Source organism: Mustela nigripes, chromosome 7, assembly GCF_022355385.1.
Source record: "Mustela nigripes isolate SB6536 chromosome 7, MUSNIG.SB6536, whole genome shotgun sequence".
NCBI lineage: Eukaryota > Metazoa > Chordata > Mammalia > Carnivora > Mustelidae > Mustela > Mustela nigripes.
The window spans coordinates 88,637,705-88,661,354 of NC_081563.1; the positions used below are offsets into that span (position 1 = coordinate 88,637,705).

The 23,650-nt window shown below is 39.8% G+C and overlaps 1 protein-coding gene across 4 annotated transcripts in view; it reads left to right on the forward strand.

Moving 5' to 3' along the window:
- LIMS1 (LIM zinc finger domain containing 1) overlaps nucleotides 1-23,650 on the forward strand; it is a 141,082-nt gene that overhangs the window by 89,895 nt on the left and 27,537 nt on the right. Inside the window, exon 1 of one of the 4 annotated variants that reach the window (XM_059406383.1) lies at nucleotides 22,781-23,017. The exons of 2 other annotated variants lie outside the window; for them this stretch is intronic. In XM_059406383.1, the coding sequence (XP_059262366.1) occupies nucleotides 22,836-23,017 (182 nt within the window). In that variant the 5' untranslated portion in view covers nucleotides 22,781-22,835. Of the gene's footprint in view, nucleotides 1-22,780; nucleotides 23,018-23,650 lie in introns of those variants that run through there. One more of the 4 variants, XM_059406384.1, reaches the window with a different exon arrangement.

Genomic DNA, 23,650 nt, shown 5'->3' on the forward strand with positions numbered 1-23,650 from the left:
AGAATAGTTAAGAGGAGTTAAAAAGTCTTTAGGTAAGGATCCCTTTTCTATTTTTCCGTATAGCTGAGAGACTGGAATTCTGGAACGAGCCTTAACTTCAGCAGAATCAATTTGTAAATTTGTTGTCAATACACATAAAATTTTCTAAATGATTTACCATGACAATTAAATACCAAGATTTTAATCATTATAATTGCTTTCCTATTAGTTTAAAACACATAAAAAAGGTAAAGTATCAGTTACAAATCACTTATTTAAAAAATATAGCAGTTGACTAAAACTTAGCACTTTACCTATATAATTTGGATAGATGCTATTAAAATGAAACTTATTTATTTTTTATATGTTTAATGTTTAAAAAATACATATTTTGGAAACACAGCCGTTTATTGTGTATCTGTGAGACCCAGTGACCATTCTGTGATTAAAACCACCTTTGGATATAAGTATTCTCCTGTGGAATAACTGCTTTTAGAAATAAATATTAAATATGTTTTCACATAAATATAAACTTCTTAAGTTTTTTGTTTTTTTTTTTTTTAAGATTTTGTTTATTCATTAGAGAGAGAAGGAACAAGCATGGGGAGGAGCCGAGGCAGAGGGAAATAATCTCCAGCCAACTCCACACTAAGCCTGTTAAGGCTCAGTTCCACTACCTTGAGGTTATGACCTGAGCTGAAACCAAGAGTCAGACACTCAACCAACAGCGCAACCCCTGTGCCCCTCGGGTTTTTTTAAGATTTTATTTTTAAGTGATCTGTACACCCAATATGGGGCTAGAACTTAGAACCCCGAGATCAGAAGTCACATGCTCTACTGACTGAGCCAGCCATGTGCTGCCCTAACTCCTTAAGTCTTTTTTAATGGTTACGTTAGTTTCATAGAGCTACTGAAACAAAGTACCACAAACTGGGTTGCTTCACACAGCAGATTTATAGTCTCAGTTTTGAAAACTAGAAGTGAGAAATCATTGTGTCAGCCGGGCCATACTGCCTCTGAAACTTGAAGGAGAGAATCCTTCCTTGCCTCTTCTAGCCTCTGGCCTTTGCTGGCAATGCTTGTTTACTGTTTGTCTCTTAGGTATATCTTTCCAGCCTCTGCCTCTTTTTTATGACATGGCTCTCTTCTCCGAATGTGTCCTGTCTTCACACAATATTCTCCCCCCATGGATGCATCTTATCTCTGTGTCTCTTCTCCTCCTCTCTTTGTAATAGGACACCAGTCATCTTAACTTGTATCTTAATTATATCTGCAAAGATTCTATTTCCAAATAAGACCCTATTCACAGGTACCAGGAGTTAAGACATCAACGTACCTTTTTAGGGCAGAGAATCCAACCCATAGCAGTGATCTGTTCATACAGTAGTATATGAAGATTAAAAATCATTCCAGTGTGCAGTATTTTAAACAGCTTTATTGAGGTTGAACTAATGAATCTCAGTGAAATGCATAATTTTAACGGGCAGTTTGATGAATTTCGAAAAGTTAACACAGTGATACCCTCACCACAGTCAAGATAATGAGCATGCTCATCATCCTGGAAGTTTCCTCAGGCCCATTTATAGTCCTTCCCTGCATCCGTAGGGACTTTGATCTGCTTTTTGTCACTCCAAGTTATTTTGTATTTTTTAGACTTTCATATAAATAGAATCATACAATAATGTTTTCTTTGCTTTAACTGGCTTTTTAACTCAGCATACTTATTTTGAGATCCATCCATGTCGTTGCTTGTATCAACAGTCCATTTGATTGTATCCTTGAGTGATGTTCCGTTATAACAGATATTATTATCTGTTAAGCCAGTCACTTGTTGGTTGACATTTGAGTTCGTTCCAGTTTTTGGCTATTAAAAATAAAGCTGCTGTGAACATTCTTGTACAAGTCCTTGCGGGAACATGTGCTTTCATTTCTCTCAGTTGGAATGACTAGTTGTTAGGTAGCTTGTGTGTATTAAATTTTTTGAAAAATGTCTAGAAGCACCTGGTGGCTCAGTAGGTTAAATGATGGACTTTTGATTTCAGTTGAGGTCATGATCTCAGGGTCCTCTGGCTCTATGCTCAGCAGGAAGCCTGTCTCAGGATTCTCAACCAGCCTCCCATTCCTCCACGCATGCACGCACTCTCTCTCTCCCAAATAAATAAATAATTTTTTTTTTAAGTATTAAAAAAGAAAAAAGAGGGGTGCCTGGGTGGCTCAGTTGCTAAATGTCTGCCTTCAGCTCGGGTCATGATCCCAGAGTCCTGGATCGAGCCCCACATTCGGCTTCTTCCTCAGCAGGAAGTCTGCGTCTCCCACTCCCACTGCTTGTATTCTCTTTCTTGCTGTGTCTCTTTCTGTCAAATAAATAAATAAAATCTTTAAAAAAAAATGTCTAAACTGAGTTACAAAGAGATTGTACCACTTATAGTCCCACAAGCAGTTTTTGAGGGATCCATTTCTCCACATTCTCACCAATGCTTTGGTAAATTTTTTTTCAATTTTAGCCATTTTGAGGGTGGGTAGTAGTGTCTCATTGTGGTTATAATTTGCATTTTCCTAATGACTCATGTAGTTGAGTATCAGTTGCTTATTTGCAACCCATCTTTTGCCTTTTATTGGGATGTTCCTTAATAGTATTAAGTTCTAACAGTGTTTGCTGTATTCTACATAGAAGTCTTTTATCAGATATATATTTTGCAAATGTCTCTTCCCAGTCTGTGGCTTATCTTCTCATTTTTATGAGTATCTTTTGGAAAACAAAGTTTTTTTTTTTTATTTTGATACTATTGATTTTTTTTTTCTGTTTATAAAGTTTGTGCTTTTTGTGTCCTATTTAAAACCTTTCAGGGTGCCTGGGTGGCTCAATGGGTAAAGCCTCTGCCTTCAGCTCAGGTCATGATCTCAAGGTCCTGGTTTCGAGCCCGCATATGACTCTCTGCTCAGCAGGGAGCCTGTTTCCTCCTCTCTCTGCCTGCCTCTCTGCCAACTTGTGATCTCTGTCTGTCAAATAAATAAAAAACAAATCTTTGAAATAAAATAAAATAAAACCTTTCCCAAACCCACAGTCAATAAGATTATTAAAACATATGACTCATATAAATATAATCTCATTAATTATTTTTTAAAATCATCTTGGCCTTTCATACCATTTAGTGCTTTTCAGGCTATGTGGTAAGTACTTCACAGGCTCAGTGAATGCTCACAGGAATCCTGGAAGGTGCCATGTATTTCTCCCTTTTCACAGAGACAGGAAAGTATTGTTAGAGACTCATGCTTGGTAAGTTGGGCTTTTGGGATTTTAACCCAGGGCCATACTCATTTGTGTCTTATGTTCGTAGTGTGAGCTCTTAACCACAAAACTTGGGCTTCACATAGGTTTTAGAATAAGTTTTCTTAGGTGGAAGTTTTTAATATACTTGATCATCTCTTAAAAGTTAAAAATTTATCATTGAATATAAAAGTAAAGGTTAACCTCCTGTGCTTGCCTATAGGTAATAAGATTGAAACAAAAATGGAATTTTTCTGCCTCTTCTTCGTAGACATTTGCCAGAGAAAATATCCTGGTTTAAAAAACTAAGAATATTGGGACGCCTGGGTGGCTCAGTTGGTTAAGCGGCTGCCTTCGGCTCAGGTCATGATCCCAGCGTCCTGGGATCGAGTCCCACATCCGGCTCCTTGCTTGGCGGGGAGCCTGCTTCTCCCTCTGCCTCTGCCTGCCACTCTGTCTGCCTGTGTTTGCTCTCGCTTCTCTCTCTATGACAAATAAATAAATAAAATTAAAAAAAAAAAAAACTAAGAATATTATATTTATATGTCATAATGCATATATTCCTTAAAATTGAACATTACAAGAATATCCAAGTTTGTATCTTTCCCAACAGTATTGTCCTCCTGCCCCTAGCAAAGAGAATGTGAAGGGAACCAGACTGAGATAGAAAAGCCGCAAATGAATCATTGCATGTAGGATGTTGACTTATGTTTGACAGTTGCTGCTGCCAACTTTAGTTTTTAATTCTGGCATGCAGAATTTGTTGGAACAAAACTGAAATTCTGCAGTGTTTTGGAAAATTTCAGTAACATTTTCCAGGTGCTGGAAAATATATTCTTTGTTTCATGGTTAAAACTAATGGTAATAATCTTGGAAGTATCTGATATAAACTGATGCATAGGTATTTTAAACAATGAGGTTTTATCAAAGTATAGCCAGTTTAGGATTGCCTGGGTGGCTCAGTCAGTTAAGTGTCTGGCTCACATTATTCCGGGGAGTCTGCTTCTTCTCTGCCTTTCCCCCCAACTCATGTTCTCTCTCTCTCTCTCTCACTCTCTCAAATAAAATCTTTAAATAAATAAAAAGTAAAATTATAGCCAGTTTAAAAGATAACAGTTTTACTGGATCTAGAAGTATTGTTTCTGTGGCAGTCAACAAATACCTTTAAAATGGATTCAACTGGAAATAGTAGCTATTCAGCATCATTTGTAATTTTGGCTTTTCTCAATATGATGTACTTTATTTAAAGGATGTATTGCTAAATTGTGAGTTTCGCACCTTAATATGTAAAATATATTTGTCTAAGCATTCTTGGTTCTATATGTACATTTATTAAGGTACTACTGTGTGCTGGGGAAATGGGGTTATGAACTTAATTAAAATATTCTTTATCTACTAATATGGAACCTTTTGTATGATGAAAAAATAGACATAGGGAGGTAATTAAAAGATACTGTGTATCTAGAGGAATAGCTGTGATGCTGATCACAGATCAGAGTGCATTAGTTACCTATTAATGAATAACAGATTACCTTCAAACTTAGGGGCAACTGGAGGTAGCACACTTTTTTGTAAAGGGCCAGATAATAAATATTTTAGGTTTTGCACACCACATATTCTGAGTAACAACTACTTAACTCTGCTGTTGTAGTATGAACACAGCCATAGAAAATGCATTAAGTGAATGAACATAGCTGTGTGTGTTCCAATAAAACTATTTACAGAAGCAGACAGTGAGCCACATTTGGTCTATGGGTACTGATTTACTGATTGCAGGCTTAAAACAATGAGCGTTTGTTATCTCACAGTTTCTGTGAGTGAGGAATCGAGGTACATCTAATTCAGGGACTTTGGCTTAGGGTCTTTTGTGATCCTCCTTTTGAGCTTTCAGTAAGGACTATTGTCTTCTCAAAGGGAGAAGGCTCAAAGGGAGGGGGCAATCCAGGAGAGGGAGAGAGTTTAAGATGGCAGCCATAGTCTTTTTATATCCAAATCTCAGAAATAACTTAACCACTTTTGCAATAATTAGTCTTTGCTGGAAGCAAATCAGTAAGTCCAGCGTAATACGCTGCAGATGAGGAGATTCCACAAAGGTGTTAACACTGCTAAAGAAAATCAGAATTCAGCAGTAAGGCAGACTGTTCAGGATCAAAATTAAGTATAGGGACCACTGGGGGCGAGAGATGGGGCTCAATTACAAATACAGCGAAGGAAGGTGGGATTTGTAGAGAACTGAGTAGGGTTAGTAGAAAGAGAATTACTGAGAAGAAACATCACAGGTTATAGGGGATATTATTACAGTATTACCGATTATATCCCCCAGGCTATACTTTTTATCCCTATGATTTCTTTTACCTCTGTTAAATTTGTACGTCTTAATCCCTTTCAGTCTTTTTTGCCCATCCCCATACCCCCCAGGAGTCATTATTTTGTTCTCTGTATTTATGTAGTCTGTCTTTGTTTTTTTTTGTTTTTTTGTTTTTAAGATTTTATTTATTTATTTGACAGAGAGAAATCACAAGTAGGCAGAGAGGCAGGCAGAGAGAGGGAAGCAGGCTCCCCGCTGAGCAGAGAACCCGATGCCGGACTCGATCCCAGGACCCTGAGATCATGACCTGAGCCGAAGGCAGCGGCCTAACCCACTAAGCCACCCAGGCGCCCCCTGTCTTTGTTTTTTATTTGTTCATTTTTTTTTTTTAGATTCCACATATAAGTGAAATTATATGGTGTGTCGGTTTCTGTCTGGCTTAACTTCACTTGGCATAATACCTTGTAGGTTTGTCTGTGTTGTCACAAATAGCAAAATTTCATTCTTTTTATGGCTGAGTAATATTCCATTATAAAATATACATAACACATCTTCTTTATCCATTTATTTTTTTTTAAAGATTTTTATTTATTTATTTGATGGGGGTGAGGAGTGGGAGAGGGGGAAGCAGGCTCCCTGCTGAGCAGGGTCTCTGACATGGAGCTCAATCCCAGAACCCTGGGATCATGACCTGATCGAAGGCAGACACTTAATGAGGAGCCACCCAGGCACCCCTCATATGTGTTTTAAGCTAGTGTTTTTGTTTTCTTTGGGTAGATACCCAGAAGTGGAATTACTGGTCATATAGTATTTCTATTTGTAGGGGTTTTTTGTTGTTGTTGTTGTTGTTTTTTGAGGAACCTCCATACTGTTGCCAAAAATGACTGCACCAGTTTACACTCCCACTAACACTGCAGAGGGTTCTCTTTTCTCCACATCCTTACCAACAATTGTTATTTCTTGTCTTTTTGATAACAGCCATTCAGATTGGTATAAAGTGATACCACATTGTGATTTTGATTTCCCTGATGTTTTTCACCTTTGTACATTTTTATATTTCCATCTGCTATTACAACGACTTAAAGAGAAGGTATTGTTAAACAGTACTATGATGAAATAGTATGTTTCATTGTCAAAATCCTGATTGCTTAGAGGTGTAATGGGAATGAAAAAATGATAATATTTGGGGAAGGAGCATGAATATGCATGGAACTAGAAATGGGCTGCAGCTTACGTGTGGGCTACTCATTTTTAATGTTTCAGCCATGTTTGAGGGGGAAAAGAAGAACTTACAGGATTGTTTCCTGGCAAGATGCTTCTCTGTGAATGAGTGTAGGGTGATCTTCTGAGCTATATATAGAGAGAAAGAGCAACTGAGATTGATCAACTCAATTACCAGTTAAAACTGGTGTATGCCAGTGAGTTAACTGTCACTCATAATAGAAGTGGAAAAGTATCAGACCATCTCAGAAAACCAGTCCACGTTTTTAGAGCTTCTGGTTTTTACAGGAACAGACCAAACAACAACAACAAAAGAAACAAAAGAATAAATAGGAATCTGAAAAATCTCAGAAAAAGAATGGAAGGTCCAGCCAGAAGCTTTCAAAAGAATCATCTTTTCCAGACAGGATTTCCCTGGGCACTGTGGTGTACAGAACAAAAGCAGTGATGCTCTGTGGAAGTGATGAGAAGGAAAGGGGTGGGATGACTGGACCGGATTCTTTTCCTGAACCTTCCCCCAGTGCTGTGGCAGCTGCTGAGGCATCTCAGTGAAAACTAGCGGAGGACAGCCTGCTCACACTTAAGAGTCTGTAATTTTGAAATAGTAGAAGTCAAGCATCTCTGTACTGAGCCTTCTTTAAAATTTACTGTGCTATATTACATTCCTGTAGGAAGAAATTAAGAGCTTAAATATATATTATGGTTACATGCTATAGAATTTATGGATCAAGTGATGTATGGAATTATTTGAGAATATTTTATGGTTGAAAAATAGATAAATTGGTCATGGTTTGATAACTTTTTTCATTGAGTTGGGTTTGATGGGATTCATTTTACTGTTCGTACTAGTTCAATATGTGCTTCAAGGCTTCAGTAATTAGAGTATATAATTGTTTGATATGTATCATGAGTAGTGGCACAGTTTTATTTTTTAAGCATATTTTAAAAGATTTTATCTATTTATTTGAGGAAGAGAGAACAAGCAGGCATAGGGGTGGGGTAGAGAGAGAGGAAAAAGCTGATTCCCTTGCCAAGCAGGGAGCCCATGTGGGGCTCCGTCCCAGAACCCTGGCATCATGACCTGAGCTAAAGGCAGAAGATTAGTTGACTGAGCCACCCAGACACCCCAAATGACACAATTTTAACTTTAACCTCCTCATATGTAACTATCACATGAGAATTTATCACTTGGCTTATCAGTGGTTGTGCCTAATCAACATTCATAACAGTAGTCTGTCAGCTACTTGCCTGTCAGTAATCTATAAACCCAACCAAGATTTCAGCATCTGTGGCTCTGGCATGTGTAATTTGGAGGTTGGTGGGAGGAGGTGGATGGAAAGAGATAGAAGCTCCTTACCTTAACTAGGATGTCTACTTATGGTAATTATTATTATTATTATTTTAAGATATTTATTTATTTATTTATTTGAGAGAGAGGGAGCATGACGGGATTGGTCAGGGGGAGAAGCAGACTCTCCGTTGAGCAGGGAGACCACTGTGGGACTTGATCTGGAGACTCCAGGGTCGTGATATGAGCCAAAGGCAGTTGCATAACCAACTGAGCCACCCAGACACCCCTTATGGTAATTATTAAGCCTTTTACAATTTGTATCAAAAGAGATTGGACTGAACATCTCATTTACTGCTCTTATCTCCCTGGCAGAGATAGATTTGTTCCATTTGTAAGACATTCATTTTGTAGGACAGTTTATGTTTATTTTGAGAATAAGAGCTTGGCCAGTGGAATGTGGGCCATTAAGGTAGCTTTTCGAGTCTAGGTTAGCAGAGACTAGGTCCAATATTTGGTATCACCACTTAGTAATTGACTATTACAAGTCACTTATTTTTAGGAGCTTGAATTTCTCCATTTACCAGCTGAATAATATTAACAGATTTAGAGTTATTCAAGGAGGATTTATTGTATTTCATTTTGGCTATCAAATCCATTTTAATACTTGGAAAGACACATTTATTTGCAAAGCAGAATGTTAGTTTCTCTTTATGTTATGCTTTGCTTCTTGAGTACCTGTTAGTAATCTGTTGGAATTCAGCTACCTTTTCTCTCTTGAAAGACACCTTGTTAAAAGTTAAGTGCTGGAGCCACTCAACATGTCCAAGATTCTCAGGGTGCCTGGGTGGCTTAGTCACTTGGGCATCTGACTCTTGATTTCACCTCAAGTCGCGATCTCAGGGTCCTGGGATCCTGTGCTCAGAGTGGAGTCTCCTTTAGATTCTCCCTCTCCCTCTGTCCTTCCTTTCTCTCTCTCAAATAAATAAATAAATCTTTAAAAAAAAAAAAAAAGTACAAGATTCTCAGAAAGTATGATGAAATCAAGAAAGAATACCCAAGGAAGCATGTACTCATAATTCTCATAATTTGGGACAATTTGTTTCTTGCCAGCCAGTACCAGATCTTGTGGCAGAAATTGATGTTTATAGTGGAATGAATGGTAAATGAGCTGCAGGAAAGCCTCCAGCTTCTTTCTCTGCCTCTTCAGTCTTGAAAAATGTAAGAGGGAATGCAAATGTTACTAAAGAACCAAAATGTTAATCATGGTCTGTCTGAACGGGCTTCTACACAGCTAAAAGTGAACCCCTGGGGTTATGGCCTCTGGGCTCTGTAATGACTCAGACTGTCTATATTTACATGGAAACATTAAATAAAAGGGAAGGTAAACTGGCTTGTTCATATGTATTTAAGCAGTTTGCATGGAGGCAATCTGTACATGTGTAGCAAGGATACAGATAGATATATGGATGAGAAAACAGTGACATTACTTTATGAGCCATTATAATATTGAGCACTGATTACATTTGTGCTTAGGGTAATAAACTGTACCATGAGATTTCCCCCTCATCCCTTCCCCCTCTGTCCCTGAAAGCATTCATGCATCCCTTATGACTTAAATGTTTATCATGACAGCTGTGTTAAAATTTGAGTTTTGCCCTTTTAAAATGCTAATTGTTCTGTACCTTCACTTTTGCCAACATCTTAACTCTTAGTAATTAATATGGTGATTGTTTTTCATTTATCCTTTTAACACAGAACTATTTCCTTTATTTCAGAGCAGTTTTATCTGAAAGAATAAAACTTGCTTGAAATAGACAAATGGCCATTTGTCTCTACTAGTTTGGAATATTGCTATCTGTGGAAGAATAGAAGCTACTACCACTTTTAATAAAGGCAGATCATTGACTTTTTTTTTGTTTATTTTTGCTTTGTATTTCTTACATTAGAAAGATCATTGACTTTTGATACAACTGTTATAGATTCAGTCATTTGAGGACTAGACAGCTCTTTCACTCAGGCAATATGGTTTTAATAGTTTATGCAAACCATTCTCAGCATTTCATCTTTTGATTTGCTTTTCTACCTAGATTCCAGACTGTTTGAGAACTCAATTATTTTGCCTTATTTTGCCAGCTTAGAATTTGACCTGATGCCAAATTAGTTTTGATGACATTTTGCTTCCTTACATGCCTTGAAAAGAGATTGTTTTGTGTCGTTATGCTCAGATAGACAGAGTCATCCAAATACACATTTGCTGTCCTAAACTGAAACCCTTGGCATCAGTTCTGTTTGGAAAACGATTAGAGCAGGAGTCTTCATGCCCTTCGGTCAAGAAGGTTTAAGTTTCATTTAATATGATTTAACTAATTAAATATTAAAAGACAACACACACACGTGTGTGCATGTGCACATTTGTAAACCCCAATTATGAAAACAACTGAAATAGTCTTCGTGAGCTCCATGGTATTGTTTCTCTCTCTAAAATTTTTTCTCAATTTTTCTCTTGTACATTGTTCTTTAGAGATAGTATTTCTGGAAGGTTTGTGGTTGGGTGGAAACTGGATTATGTCTCTAGCCTCTTTGTGGCAGGCAGATAGAGGAGGAGGAGGGAGCAGTGTCCTAAAGAAGTCCTGGAAGAATGGTGAGGAAGAAAGCAGGCTGAACACAGCTCTTGTGAAGTTGGTCCAACACTAGCCTGTTTAGGATTACAGACAGGGGCTACCGAGATGTCTGTAGAGGGAAGGGAAAGAAGGACCTCAGGGCTGGTCTGCTCTCTGTTGCAGCTGCTGCCATGTTTCACAGAGCACTTGCAGTACAGTGACTCCCATTCCTTCTTAGGGCCCACCATTAGGTTCAACTTTCATGTATATGGGGAGTGAAAGCAAGGTAGATGATGAGACAGAAGAGATGATAAAAATAAGGTAATGTAACATCTCAAAAGCACATTTTATGACAGAAATTGTTTGAGATATTATTGTATTACATTTTAGATTTTGCCTGATCCCCTCAGAAAATGTGGAAACTCAGAAACATGGGACAGGCCTTGAAGCCCTCTCAGGTCTGGCTTTCAGACCCTCCTGAAATTGTGCTGGCTGTAGCCACAGATGGGCTCTTTGTGTGACCATCCCCTGCAGAGATGACATGTGAGTCAGTGCTAAGCAGTGCATATGGTCCTTTTCACCACAATATACTGAAATTGAGGGACCATTTAGGAAACAGGCTTCTGCTTAGGTATTCCACAGCAAGACTCTTAGGACAGGGAGGGAAATAGGAATAGCTGTGACCAAGGAAAGCTATACAGCACTCACACTAAGTAGCACAGAATACCCCAGAGCCAAGTGAGTGGGTGCATAGTACATGATCAGGAAGCTTACAGTTCTTATCACCAGCCTCCTTATAGCCTTGAAGATGAGAGAGAGCTTACTGAAGATTAACATAGGTTCCTTTATTCTCTTCTTTTGTTTCTTGAGCACTGAAATGGAGGTGTGTCCCCTTGTTTGCCTCTTTCCTGGGTCAATACCTAGTATGAAAATATTATCAGAACTCAAATTGACTGGTTGGTCCCCAAACATGCCCCTTGAGGCAGAGATTGCTCATTGGAAGGGATGCCTGCCCTATACTGGGGAGGTGAGGAAGAGTGGGCGCTGCCTTATCCTCTTGCCCCAAATTGAACGTTAAGTTTGTTCTTGGAGAAAGAGTGAGGTCAGCTGACTTGAGCTCCCCTCTAACTGGCCATTCTATTATGCTAGACTTTTTAATGTTATAATCTACTCCTCCCATCCCTTTCTAGTTTCTTTTTTTTTTTTAATTTATTTTGACAGAGAGAGATCACAAGTAGGCAGAGAGAGAAGGGGAAGGGAAGCAGGCTCCCCGCTGAACAGAGAGCCCAATATGGGGCCCAATCCCAGGACCTTGAGACCATGACCTGAGCTGAAGACAGAGGCTTTAACCCACTGAGCTACCCAAGCGCCCCCCTTTCTAGTTTCAAATGCACATTTGGTTGTTTTAAGTGAGACAGATGCCTCATACTGGATAAAGGACCCAATGAGGTCTAAGAACTGTCAATTAAGAGTCCTAATTTTGGCCTCTCATATTGACAGAGGTTCAGTTGCGATCCGCTCAGGAGAGAAAAACCACACAGTAATTTGAAGGAGGAATGTTTAATAAAAGATTTTTTTTTTTTTAAGTTATTAACTCCAGCAGGGGTTTGCAGTAGTAAGGGATTGGCTAGTAAGAAGTAGAGAGAATGCAAAGAGTATTGAACAGCTGCTATATTCAGTAGCTACCACTCCAGGGCTGAAAAATTCTAGCAAGGGGGAGCCCTCCTCCCCAGCCAGGACTTACTGCTCTTGGGGATAGCAGAGAAGTTGCTATGGTCCTGCACCAGTGAAACATGCTAGAAGTCTGAACTTGTAGGAAAACCTCCCTACAGGTGGCAACAAGGGGCTTCATTTCAGAACTGCTGGGAGTGGGGAAGGTGGGCAGTGTGGTGGTTGGAGAGGCAGGCAGCCTGGTCAGTGTGCTGTGGGCTGCCACTCACTGCAGGAGCCAGAGGCCTCCTGCTGCAGAACCACCAGGCAAGCTGCTTGCCAACTGGCTGCTTTTGGCTGCCATGCCCACCCGAGCTGGACGCTGAAGAAGCTGTGTGTGCTGCTGGAGGCTAAACCAAAGAAAGCTCTGCCCACAGGAGCTTGCCAGGAGAGCCTGCAAGGACTAGCATGCAAAACCCTTTCCTCTGGTCGGTCTCTCCAGCGCCCTCTGCTGAAAGGCCCCTGGGCCAGCTGGTAGAGGAAAAAGACCACTTCCATCATCAGCACACCAAAGATAGGCCAGTAATCTTCCATCAGGAAATGAAGTGTCTGTTTGTAGTCATAATAATCATACTCTTATATATTATTTCTGGATTCATAGAATATGTCTCTTTGAAAAGAGCTAAAGGATCTGAAAAAAGAGCTTCATACCTAACCCTGTAAACAAACTACTTTCAAAAACCCAGACTTCATTCTGTCACAGAGAATAGTGAGCTATATAGGGAGAGAAAAGAGCTGAAGACAGGATCCAGAAGAAAGGGAGGAATATGCAAAAGACACCTGGGAGAAACTGAAGCTCTAGCTTTGTGCTAGATAGCCTTATAATGACATCACTAGGTGCTCAGGCCTCCTATGACCTTAAATAATTTCCACATCTTTTGTTCACATTAATGGTAACTCTCACTCATGGTAGTTAAAACAGTTTCTTGTCTTTCTATACGCACTTCACAAAATTTGAAGTTAGTGAAAGAGAAGAAGCCTTTATAAAGTTTGCAAAAAATTTTTTTTCAGTTCTTCTACTTAATCCTATCCAATATTTTCAAATGTTTAATGCAATAAAATACATGAAAAATATGTTCTATGTTAAGAATAAAACAACTGAAGATGAAAGATACTTAGATGGAAATTTGAAGGGGTTGTATTCACTTGACTTGAGTACAAGTTTTTTTCTGTCTCTCTGTACTGAAACTTACGGTTTTGTTTTACCTTACCATTGAGGAAAGTAGACCTCATGTTAAGCTTATTCACAAAATAAAAACTCCCATTGACTTCCTCTCCCAACTTAGCTGAAGGTCAGTGGTCAGGGAGATATCCTTGGCTGAGTCAGAACTAAAATAAGAATGTCATTTAGAGCCAGAAAGTTTGGTGCTGATGGCTACCCCTGCCGTATAAGGAGCCTGTGGATTCACTGAAGGGTTTCCCTGGTAAGCCGGGCATTCTCGTAAGTCAACATTCTTAGCTAAAAATACTGTTCTATATTTGAAATACAGGGCTTTCTCAAATTCATCTGTTTTGGTTAGGACACAAGGTATCTTTTTAAAAAGATGTTTAGGGGTGAGAATATATATTAGCGGGTCACAGTATGAATAAAAGGAAGAAATGATTTGGATAATGGAATATCTGCTACAGAGATATTTTCCAGTGAGGATGTTTGAAAAATCAGAGAAAAAATGCCCAGGTTATGAATTCTAAGAATTTTTTTTAGTTGACCAAACACTCTACTTATTTGAGCAACCATGGGGATCTAGTGAGAAAGCATATAGATTTCAGACTGCTGTGATGTTAAGAGAGTTATCTTTATTGACAAGAGAATGTCATGCTTAAGTACATACTGAAGTTACTTTGAGTTGTCTTGAATTTCTGGGTACGGTGGCAGCTTACCAGCACCTCCCCAGCTCTGTTGTGCAGCACCTTTTCACAAAAGGGCCAGTATGATTAATTGCCTACTAAGAGTGTTTGATGTAAAGACTCTAGAAGTTTTCATACCAAAGGGCTCATGGTATTCTTGAGAGGAGTACCTCTGCAATGCAGAACACAATGTGGAATCGACTAAAATCTCACCCACTCACTGAACAGGATACTCAGTGAGCTCTGTAGATGCTAAACAGATTAGTACAGGCTAGAATGCTCATAGGCGGCTTTTTAGAAAAGACCTTGAATAGAAATTTGAGGATGGGACAAGTTTCAGATAGAGAGTTCAGGGAAAAAGGGGTCAGTGGTATTCATCTAAAGAACTTTATGTCCTTTCATGATCAGTACTAGGAATAAAGATAATTATGAACAATCACCATGCAACAGTCTTGCCTTTATTTACAGTCAGGTGTGTGTTATGTATTTTATAAGGAACAGAGATCAACATGTTGAAGTGCTTATCTCTAGATGACAAGAATATGAGTGAATCTTCTCTGCCTTTTATAAATGCTCCTTAACAAGCTGTGTTGCTTTGGGGCTGATGGGGGTGAAGAAATTCAACTTGCCAAACAACACAGTGCAACCCAGTGATCCTGTCCCAGAGTAATCATGCTCCTCTAGACGTGGGGCTTCCAAAAACTAAGGCTGCTCTATTGTTATGTCAATTATTAGTTTTCTGTTATTACTGATTTTTGCCTTGTTGCCACACATTCTGCTACTTTCCCAATCTTGATTTTGTATATCTTTCTTTCTGTAATGGGTTGCCTTGTGGGATGAGAAAGTCATCATTATTGCAGAGATAGGGTGGCTAGTTGTAGGCAGCAAGTCAGTGCTCTTGTGCTGTGCCAGGGAAGGATACCACAAGTATTGAACTCTGTTGGTTTCTCTCTGCGCATGGCTCAGAATGTCTCTTAATAAAGTAGACCTGTCAGTGTCAGAGTGTCACGGATGAGGGGGAAAGCGCTGTAAGGAGCTTTATTTCAGTCCTGTTCCTTGTTTCAGTCTTCCCTAGGCTCTGTATCTTCTATGTGATAAAGTGGATGGGCATTTGTTGGTTGGGCAATGTTGGGAAACTTCCAGAGATTGTCCAGAAAGAGGTACTTCCCAAGAAGTAGGCAGCTAAGTAGATTGTCAATGCTTGTTAATTTTAAGATTGAAAAACTGAACTAAAATTTGCAATAATTTGTGCCTGTTGTGGGCAGAGTATTCCTGAGCTACAGATTACCTCAAGACCTGTCTTGTGTCACAGAACCCTCAGGGCACTGAGGGGAGCATGTGGCAGCTCTCACCTAATGGCACCTGAGTAGGGACTTTCTTACTGTGGGCATCAAGAATAAAACCAGGACAGTTCCAGACACCAGATGAGGAATTTTTATGTCACCGGCTTTCACTAGAAACATTATATTTTTATTGTTGATTTTAGTATGGAAAACATGCCTGAAGTTTACTTCTTGAAAATTATCAACTTGAGATTGAGTTGTGTTTCACTCATTTTCCTTTTGAAAGATATGAACATACTTTCTAAAACAGCACAAAATTTGGGATGCTTTAAATCTTCAACACCAAAGATTCTCTAACTTTTAGGTGAGTTTCATTTAAGAAGGTGCTAGAATCAGATAAAAATAACCTTCTGGAGTCCCAGCCTCTGGGTCACTGCTGTGCTGATCTGAGTGTTTGGGATGAGTGGGAGGCCCTGGGAAGGCAGTAATTAGTATATAGGGAGGTCCTTTAAGTCTGTTCTTTCCTCCTTATTAGGCAATAATGTTTTCTACTTATTCTCCTCAGTTATTTCCAAGGTACAGTAACAAAGTTAGATAAAGTGGTTCTTCCCTGCTTTGATCATGATCCATAAGCAGCACCCATGCAGGCAGGTAACAAATGTGTCTTTCTTTGAAGTTGGTTTAAGATGTGCATCTTATTTCTTTCTCACTCTCTTGCCTCTGTTGTAATAAATACTTTTTTTTTTTTTTTTTTTTTGCTTGTGCAATCCAGAATTAGGAAACAGTTTTAACAGACAAGGCAAAATGGCATGTTAATTGCAACTCTATCCTCTCTGACCAGCTGCCATTTGGCTCTTTCCTCACTGTCTGTTGAAAGAAAACAGTGCATTTGTCCTGGTCACTGGGAAATGAGAAAGAACTTTCCAGCTCCATTATCTTTACTTGCATGTCATGATTCTTGTGTTTTTGGTATAGTAGGGGGAAAATCAGATTAAATTTTCCATTTGAGTAGAATAGGGACTCGTAGTGAAAATAATTCATTTTTCCATATGTTAATTTACCCAGGCTGTCTCAACAGTTTGAATATCCCAGTGTTCATGGAAGCCTTTGATTGAAGTTGGAGAAACTACATTCTAGTAGTTGTTATTGACAAGTGCTTGGCCTAGCCATCCACATAAGCACAGCTGTCTGTGGAATGGTATAAAATATGTAATAGTACTATCTTTTTTTCTGTATTAGAGTCCTGTGTTTTAGAAGCAGTTGGTCAGTATGTTCAGCTTGGATTTTAAAAACCACTAGTTAAGTTGTTATTTGAGAGAATTTAAAATACCAGTAATTAAAAAGTTGAGTATTAATTTTGGTAACCATGCATATGATTATATCTGGGCTTTTTAAGTATTTGAGCTCCTGGAAATAGCTACAATATTTTTGTGTGATATCTCTAAGTAAGTTATTTATCTTTGGCTAGGTAGTATGTTGGGTGGGATTTCTTTTGCCTGAAATGGAGTTAGCTGGATGGGTGGAATCTAAAGGTCTTCAGCATTCTTTACAGGAAACTGGAATGGTCATCTTAACATCAGATCTGCTGTGTATGGTTTAGATCTAACAGACTATTAGATGCAGTCCACCAGTATCCCAGGTCCTGCCTGCTGTTGTCTGAATGTTTGTGTCCTCCCAGAATTCATATACCAAAATCTTAGCCCCCAAACGTGATGGTATTGGGAGGTGGGGCCTTTGGGAGGTTCTTTGGTCATGAGGGTGGAGCTTTCATGAAGGAGATTAGTGCCCTTGGAAAAGAGGTCACTCAGAGCTTCCTAGCACTGGCTACCACATGAGGACACAATGAGAGGGAATGAGCCAGGAAGAGGGGAGAGGGGCACTTACCAGAACCCAAGCATGTTGGCACCTCAATCTTGGACTTTGAGCCTCTGTAACTGTAAGAAATAAATTTCTGCTGTTTGTAAGCCATATGGTCTGTGGTATTGTGTTGTAGCAGCCCAAATGGACAAAGACACAGCACAGCAGGTCACTCAATGAGTGGTAGAGTTTGGCCCACAGTAGATGAAATATAAATGTTGAAACTCAAAAAATGTTGAGTTTATGAAATATAAGTCTGTCTTCTGTGGATTGGGATTCAGACCTGTCCTATGGAGCCTCTCAAAGACTTTAATCAACCATGATAAGTAGGGCTGATTAGATTATAAAACCTCTTGGGAAGAATCCTTAAGGAACCATGCATGGGCCTTGGGAAACCCTAGTTCTTCAGCAAAAGCCACCTAACAGGCTCACTATTCAGACAAAACTGGCTTTTGGAATATTTTTTAAAAACAGCTTCCTACCCTACTTCGAGGACTATTTTGATGCCACTATAGTGGTGGTAGTAATTTCCATCAGAGGTGCTCAGATAAATATTTTTCTCATGGCTGCAGTCACAGTCTAAAAGGATTGTTTATATTTCTTAGAGCAACATTATTAAGTGTCAAAAATGGTTTGAAAGTAGCAAAATGCTTGGATATTAAACTTAAGCAGTGGTGTTGATTTGGACTGAAATGACCCCCCCCCCCATGGTCTCTTGGAAAAATAACCACACATTTATTTTAGCTCTCTTCTTGGTAACCTGGGTAAGAAGTGATTCCCTTACGCAGTCCTTTTGGGTAAATAGTGCCACCTAACCTTGCAATGGCCACATGGTTACTGCTCTTACTCAGGTACTAGGACACACACAGACAGCCCTTTTCACTCAGTACCTGGCACTGAAGTAGAAATCTTCATTCTTATTTGCTTGAATGATGGAAGAAAACATATATATCCATATATTATTTCCCTAAGACCCTAGTATACTCATAGAACAGGCTGTGACTTGTATTGTTTAGTCATTCCGCAAGCACTTCTCAGGTACCCCTTAGGCCTGTTGCATTGTGAGCTCATAATAAAAGTTCCATATGTTCAGAAGTGATGTAAAATAATGCAAATAAGCAAACAGAGGAATAATGTGAGTAGTTAACTTTTTTCCTTTTTTTAAAAGTAGGCTCCCATCAGGGAGATTCAAATCAAAGCCACATTGAGATAGCACCTTACACCTGTTAGAATGGCCAAAATTAACAAGACAGTAAACAACATGTGTTGGAGGGGATATGGAGAAAGGGGAACCCTCTTACACTGTTGATGGAAGTGCAAGTTGGTGCAGCCACTTTGGAAAACAGTGTGGAGATTCCTTAAGAATGTAAAAATATGGGGTGCCTGGGTGGCTCAGTGAGTTAAGCCTCTGCCTTTGGCTCAGGTCATGATCCCAGGGTCCTGGGATCGAGTTCCGCATCAGGCTCTCTGCTTGGCAGGGGGTCTGCTTCTCTCTCTCTCTGCCTGCCTCTCTGCCTACTTGCGATCTGTCAAATAAATAAATAAAATCTTTAAAAAAAAAAAAAAAAAGAATTGCAATTGCACTACTGGGTATTTACCCCGAAGATACAGATGTAGTGAAAAGAAGGGCCTCGGGGTCCTGAGATTGAGTCCCGCATCGGGCTCTTTGCTAGGCAGGGAGCCTGCTCCTTCCTCTCTCTCTCTCTCTCTACTTGTAATCACTCTGTGTCAAATAAATAAAATCTTAAAAAAAAAAAAAAAAGAAGAAGAAGAAGAAGAAGAAGAAGCTACAGACCTTAGTGGAAAAGCTGTTCAAGGAAAGGCAGTCCATTGCTACTAGCTCCTAAGTACCAGTGTTCATTCACAATTGCAAGGGCTAAGCCTTCCTAGTTGGCCCTAACTCTCACTGTGTGAGTTCCTTTGTTGATTCAGCATAGGGTTCAGAGCATGTAAGGTTCAGGAAATTTCTCTGCAAGAGTCAACTGGCCAGGGTCTATTGCTCCTGGGATGAAGGGGGGACCTCATAGGAAGGAGATGTGGGATAGAAGTTTGGGCTCTATCCCACCCATCTTTTCTTTCTTTAGAACCTTAGCCTCCCTTCTCCTCCTCAGCTGCCAATTAGGGCGTTCCTTGGTTATAAAAGAGAAAGAAAAAAAGAATGAGATCTGGCAAAACTCTAAGCAAAGAGAGCCATGAATCTGTCTCAACATCCGTATAGTCATGCTGATTGATTAAATAGTTTAAAAATATTAGCATCATGGGGCGCCTGGGTGGCCCAGTGGGTTAAGCCTCTGCCTTCGGCTCAGGTCGTGATCTCAGGGTCCTGGGATCGAGTCCCGCATCGGGCTCTCTGCTCAGCAGGGAGCCTGCTTCCCTCTCTCTCTCTCTGCCTGCCTCTCCATCTACTTGTAATTTCTCTCTGTCAAATAAATAAATAAAATCTTTTAATAAAAAAAAATATATATATATTAGCATCATATATGGTAACTGTGATCATAAAACTAACTCCTACTGATGTGATTTCTACTGAAGAATTCTATTTGGCCTTACTGTGTGCCAAGCACACATTAAAATAGTCCCAACTGGAAGTAGAGGAAACCAGAAAAAATGGAAGGTCTCCTCCCTGCTTCACCTTAACACAGCATTTTTTTTAATAGCGTATTTGAAGAGATAAGGGAATTTTTACTAAATTTCCAGCACTAATCTGATCCAGCAGAAGAATACCATGGAAATGACTTAGTTGAAGGTGCAGATAAATTATTAAGAGACTTTATTTTTCATTTTATATATCTTTCTGTAGTGTTTGAATTCTTTCCCAAATACATGTTTTACCTTTTCTCTTCTAGTCAATACAGTTATCTGGTAGACTGAAGTTTCTGACTTATTTTTTGTATTTATCTGCATATACATAAGCTTAATACATATACATAAACATAAACTTAATACATATACATACAATATGTATATACATATACAAAAGATGTGACTACACACCTATTGGAACAGCTAAAATTAAAGATAATGGTAGCACCAAATGCTGGTGAAGATGTGAAGAAACTATCTCTCATACATTGCTGGTGGCAATGTAAAATGCTATAACCACTCTAAGAATATCGTTTGGCAGTTTCTTAAATAAACTACACGTGTATTTATCATATAACTCAGATATTTCACTCTTGGACATTTATCTCAGAGATAAGAAAACTTACATTTACATAGGAACTGATACACAGCTTTATTCACAAGGGCCCCAAACTAGAAACTACTTAAATGACTTTCAGTGGGTAAATGGTCAAACAAACCATGGTATGTCCGTACCATGGAATATTATTCAGCAATAAAAAAGGAATACACTGTTGATATATATTAACAATTTGGATGGATTTTGAGGGCATTATGCTGCATACCAAAAGCCAGTCTTTAGAAGATCACATATGGGGTGCCTGGGTGGCTCAGATGGATAAGCGTCTGCCTTCAGCTCAGGTCATGATCCCAGGGCCCTGCTCAGTGCAGAGCAAGCTTGTCCCTTTCCCTCCGCTTGTGCTCTCTGCCTCACTCGCTCTCTGTCCAAGTAATAAAAAATAAATTAAAAAAGATCACATGCTATAAGATTCCATGTAGCTGGCTTAGTCAGTTTGGACTGCTGTGACAAAAATACCATAGACTCTATGGCTTAAACAAATAGTTATTTCTTTTTTTTTTTTTTTTAAAGATTTTATTTATTTATTTGACAGAGAGAGATCACAAGTAGGCAGAGAGGCAGGCAGAGAGAGAGAGAGAGGAGGAAGCAGGCTCCCTGCTGAGCAGAGAGCCAGATGCGGGACTTGATCTCAGGACCCTGAGATCATGACCCAAGCCAAAGGCAGCAGCTTAACCCACTGAGCCACCCAGGCACCCCAACAAATAGTTATTTCTAAAGGCTCTGGAGGCTAGGCAGTTCAGGATCAAGGTACAGCAGATCCAGTGTCTGGTAAGGATCCACATTTTGACTTGCAGACAGCTCCCTTTGGCTATATCCTCACATGACTGACTGACAGAATGATCTGTGTGTCTTCCTCTTCATATAAGGATGTTAATCCCATAGTGAGGGGATTATAATCCCACTCTCATGATCTAATCCAACCTTAATTACTTCCCCAAAGTCCCACGTCCTAATACCATCACTTTTGGGATTAGGCTTTCAGACATGGGAATTTTGGAGGGACATAGACATTCGGTCCATAGCAGTAACATTCTCTAAATTACAATTCCATAGATCAAAAATGATTACAGGTTGCAATCTGTGGGTTGCCCGTCAGCCCCTACCCCCATGTGCACATCCATGCCCAATCTCTCGCTCGCTCTCTTTAAAATGAATAAATCTTCAAACTACTCTCTTATATTTTATCCACAAAGTTCTACAGTGTTTGCTTTTTAAGTGTTTCGGGTTTGTTTCGTGTGTGTATGTGTGTGTGTTTGATTAAAGTGTAGTTGACACTGTTACATTAGTTTCAGGTACACAACGTAGTGATTTGACAACTCTATGATCTATGCTATATGCTCACTACAAACATGGCTACCATCTGTCACCATACCATGCTATTATAATACCATTGCCTGTGTTCCCTGTGCTACACCTTATATCCCTCTGACTTGTTTTTGGAGAAAGATTCTCAGCCCCTGTATTGCCTGTGGCCTTCATCATCATTACCGTCTTCATCTGTGGCACTGCTACAAGATGACAACAGTGTGGACTGACCACAGCAGGAATGCCAGTGGCATCCTTAGCCATAATAAAGACCACCATTAGCTAGGGGTTTATAACTAGACTCCAACTCTTTCCTATTTCCTCTTGTATCCATCGTTGAACACATCATCCAACTCTTGCTATGTGCCAGCTGCTAGGATCAATAAAAGTCAAAAGTAGCTCCAGATCTCAGGGACTCCCAGACCCTTGGGGGAAGGCAGCTATGGGCATAGCTGGCAAGCATGCCCTGGGCATTAGGATATCCCCCAGAGTGTGCCGGCTCCATTGGCCTCAGCAGGGAGCTTGTTAGAAAAAGAATATCTGGGGGTGCTTTACAAGAAGCACAGGGCTCTTGTGGATGACGCTTGGTGACAGATTCCCCAGGGCATGTGGATGTTTGTTTCTCTTGGACTCTGCCAAGCAGACCCCTATTCCTGTGGCAATGTTTACAGACAGTCAACTGAGAAGGTTGCTTCTGCAAAGACTGTGTCACTGCTTTGGGGAGTGTTTTCTAGAGCTCCCAGAAATGCCTCCATAAATCAGGACTGGCACACGACGTGACTGCTTTGCTGCTAGAGCTCTTAACATGAAGGGCCAGGAGCCACTCTGGCAAACGCAGGGCTGACGTGTGTGGGAATAGTGGGAGTGACCCTGGCAGGGAAGCGGGGGAGGCCTGGATATTGTTTCTCCGTCCCCTGTCCTGCTACTCTCTGCCCTGGGCTCAGAGCTATCAAGCACCCGCGGATGGCATTCCCGGGTAGAGCGCGCCCCCATATTATCCCAGAAAATGAAGAAATCCCTCAGGCAGCCCTTAACAGTGTCCACCAGGCTAATGGCAATGAAGACGAGAGGGCTGTGTCCAAACTGCAGCGCAGGCACAGTGACGTAAAGGTCTACAAGGAGTTTTGTGACTTTTATGCGAAATTGTAAGTGTCTCCTCTTCTGGAAGAAGCGCTCCTGTTTTCCAGATCTAGGCTTCTTGGGCTTTGAGTTCATTGCCCATTGATGGTTTTATTTTCTCAACTTTAAGGAGGGGCATTCCAGGGTGATTGGGGTGGGGGGGCATATTCCAGCAGGCAGGAATATATAAGATGAAATGCAGAAGTGAAAGAAAATGCTACCTTTAAAGTAATAGTAGTATTGTCTTTGTGCTCAGTAAGTTCTTGATAATAGTATATTTTCATTACGTAGTCCAAAAGGGAGGTTTAGAGTTTTTGCTGTGAGGATTTATAATAGAAAAGTTGTATGCTCTAAACTTCCCACAGATGAGGGGTCAGTTGAAGGAGCAGTAAAAACTGAATTACAGACTGTTGATAAAGATAAACATTTCTGTTAGGTTTAACAGTCAGCAGTTTGACGTAGGCTGACTGGGTTCCTTAATACTGTCTTGAGGGGACTGAATGAATAAATAAGAAATAAGAATGCTGTGTAACTAGCAAATATACATGTATTTATATATACATATATATGCCACTAACTCTAAAATGTCTAATTCATGTTATTAAATGGGTTTTAGCAAACAACTAAAAAAAGTAGTGCAGAGTAGTGTTTAGACCAAC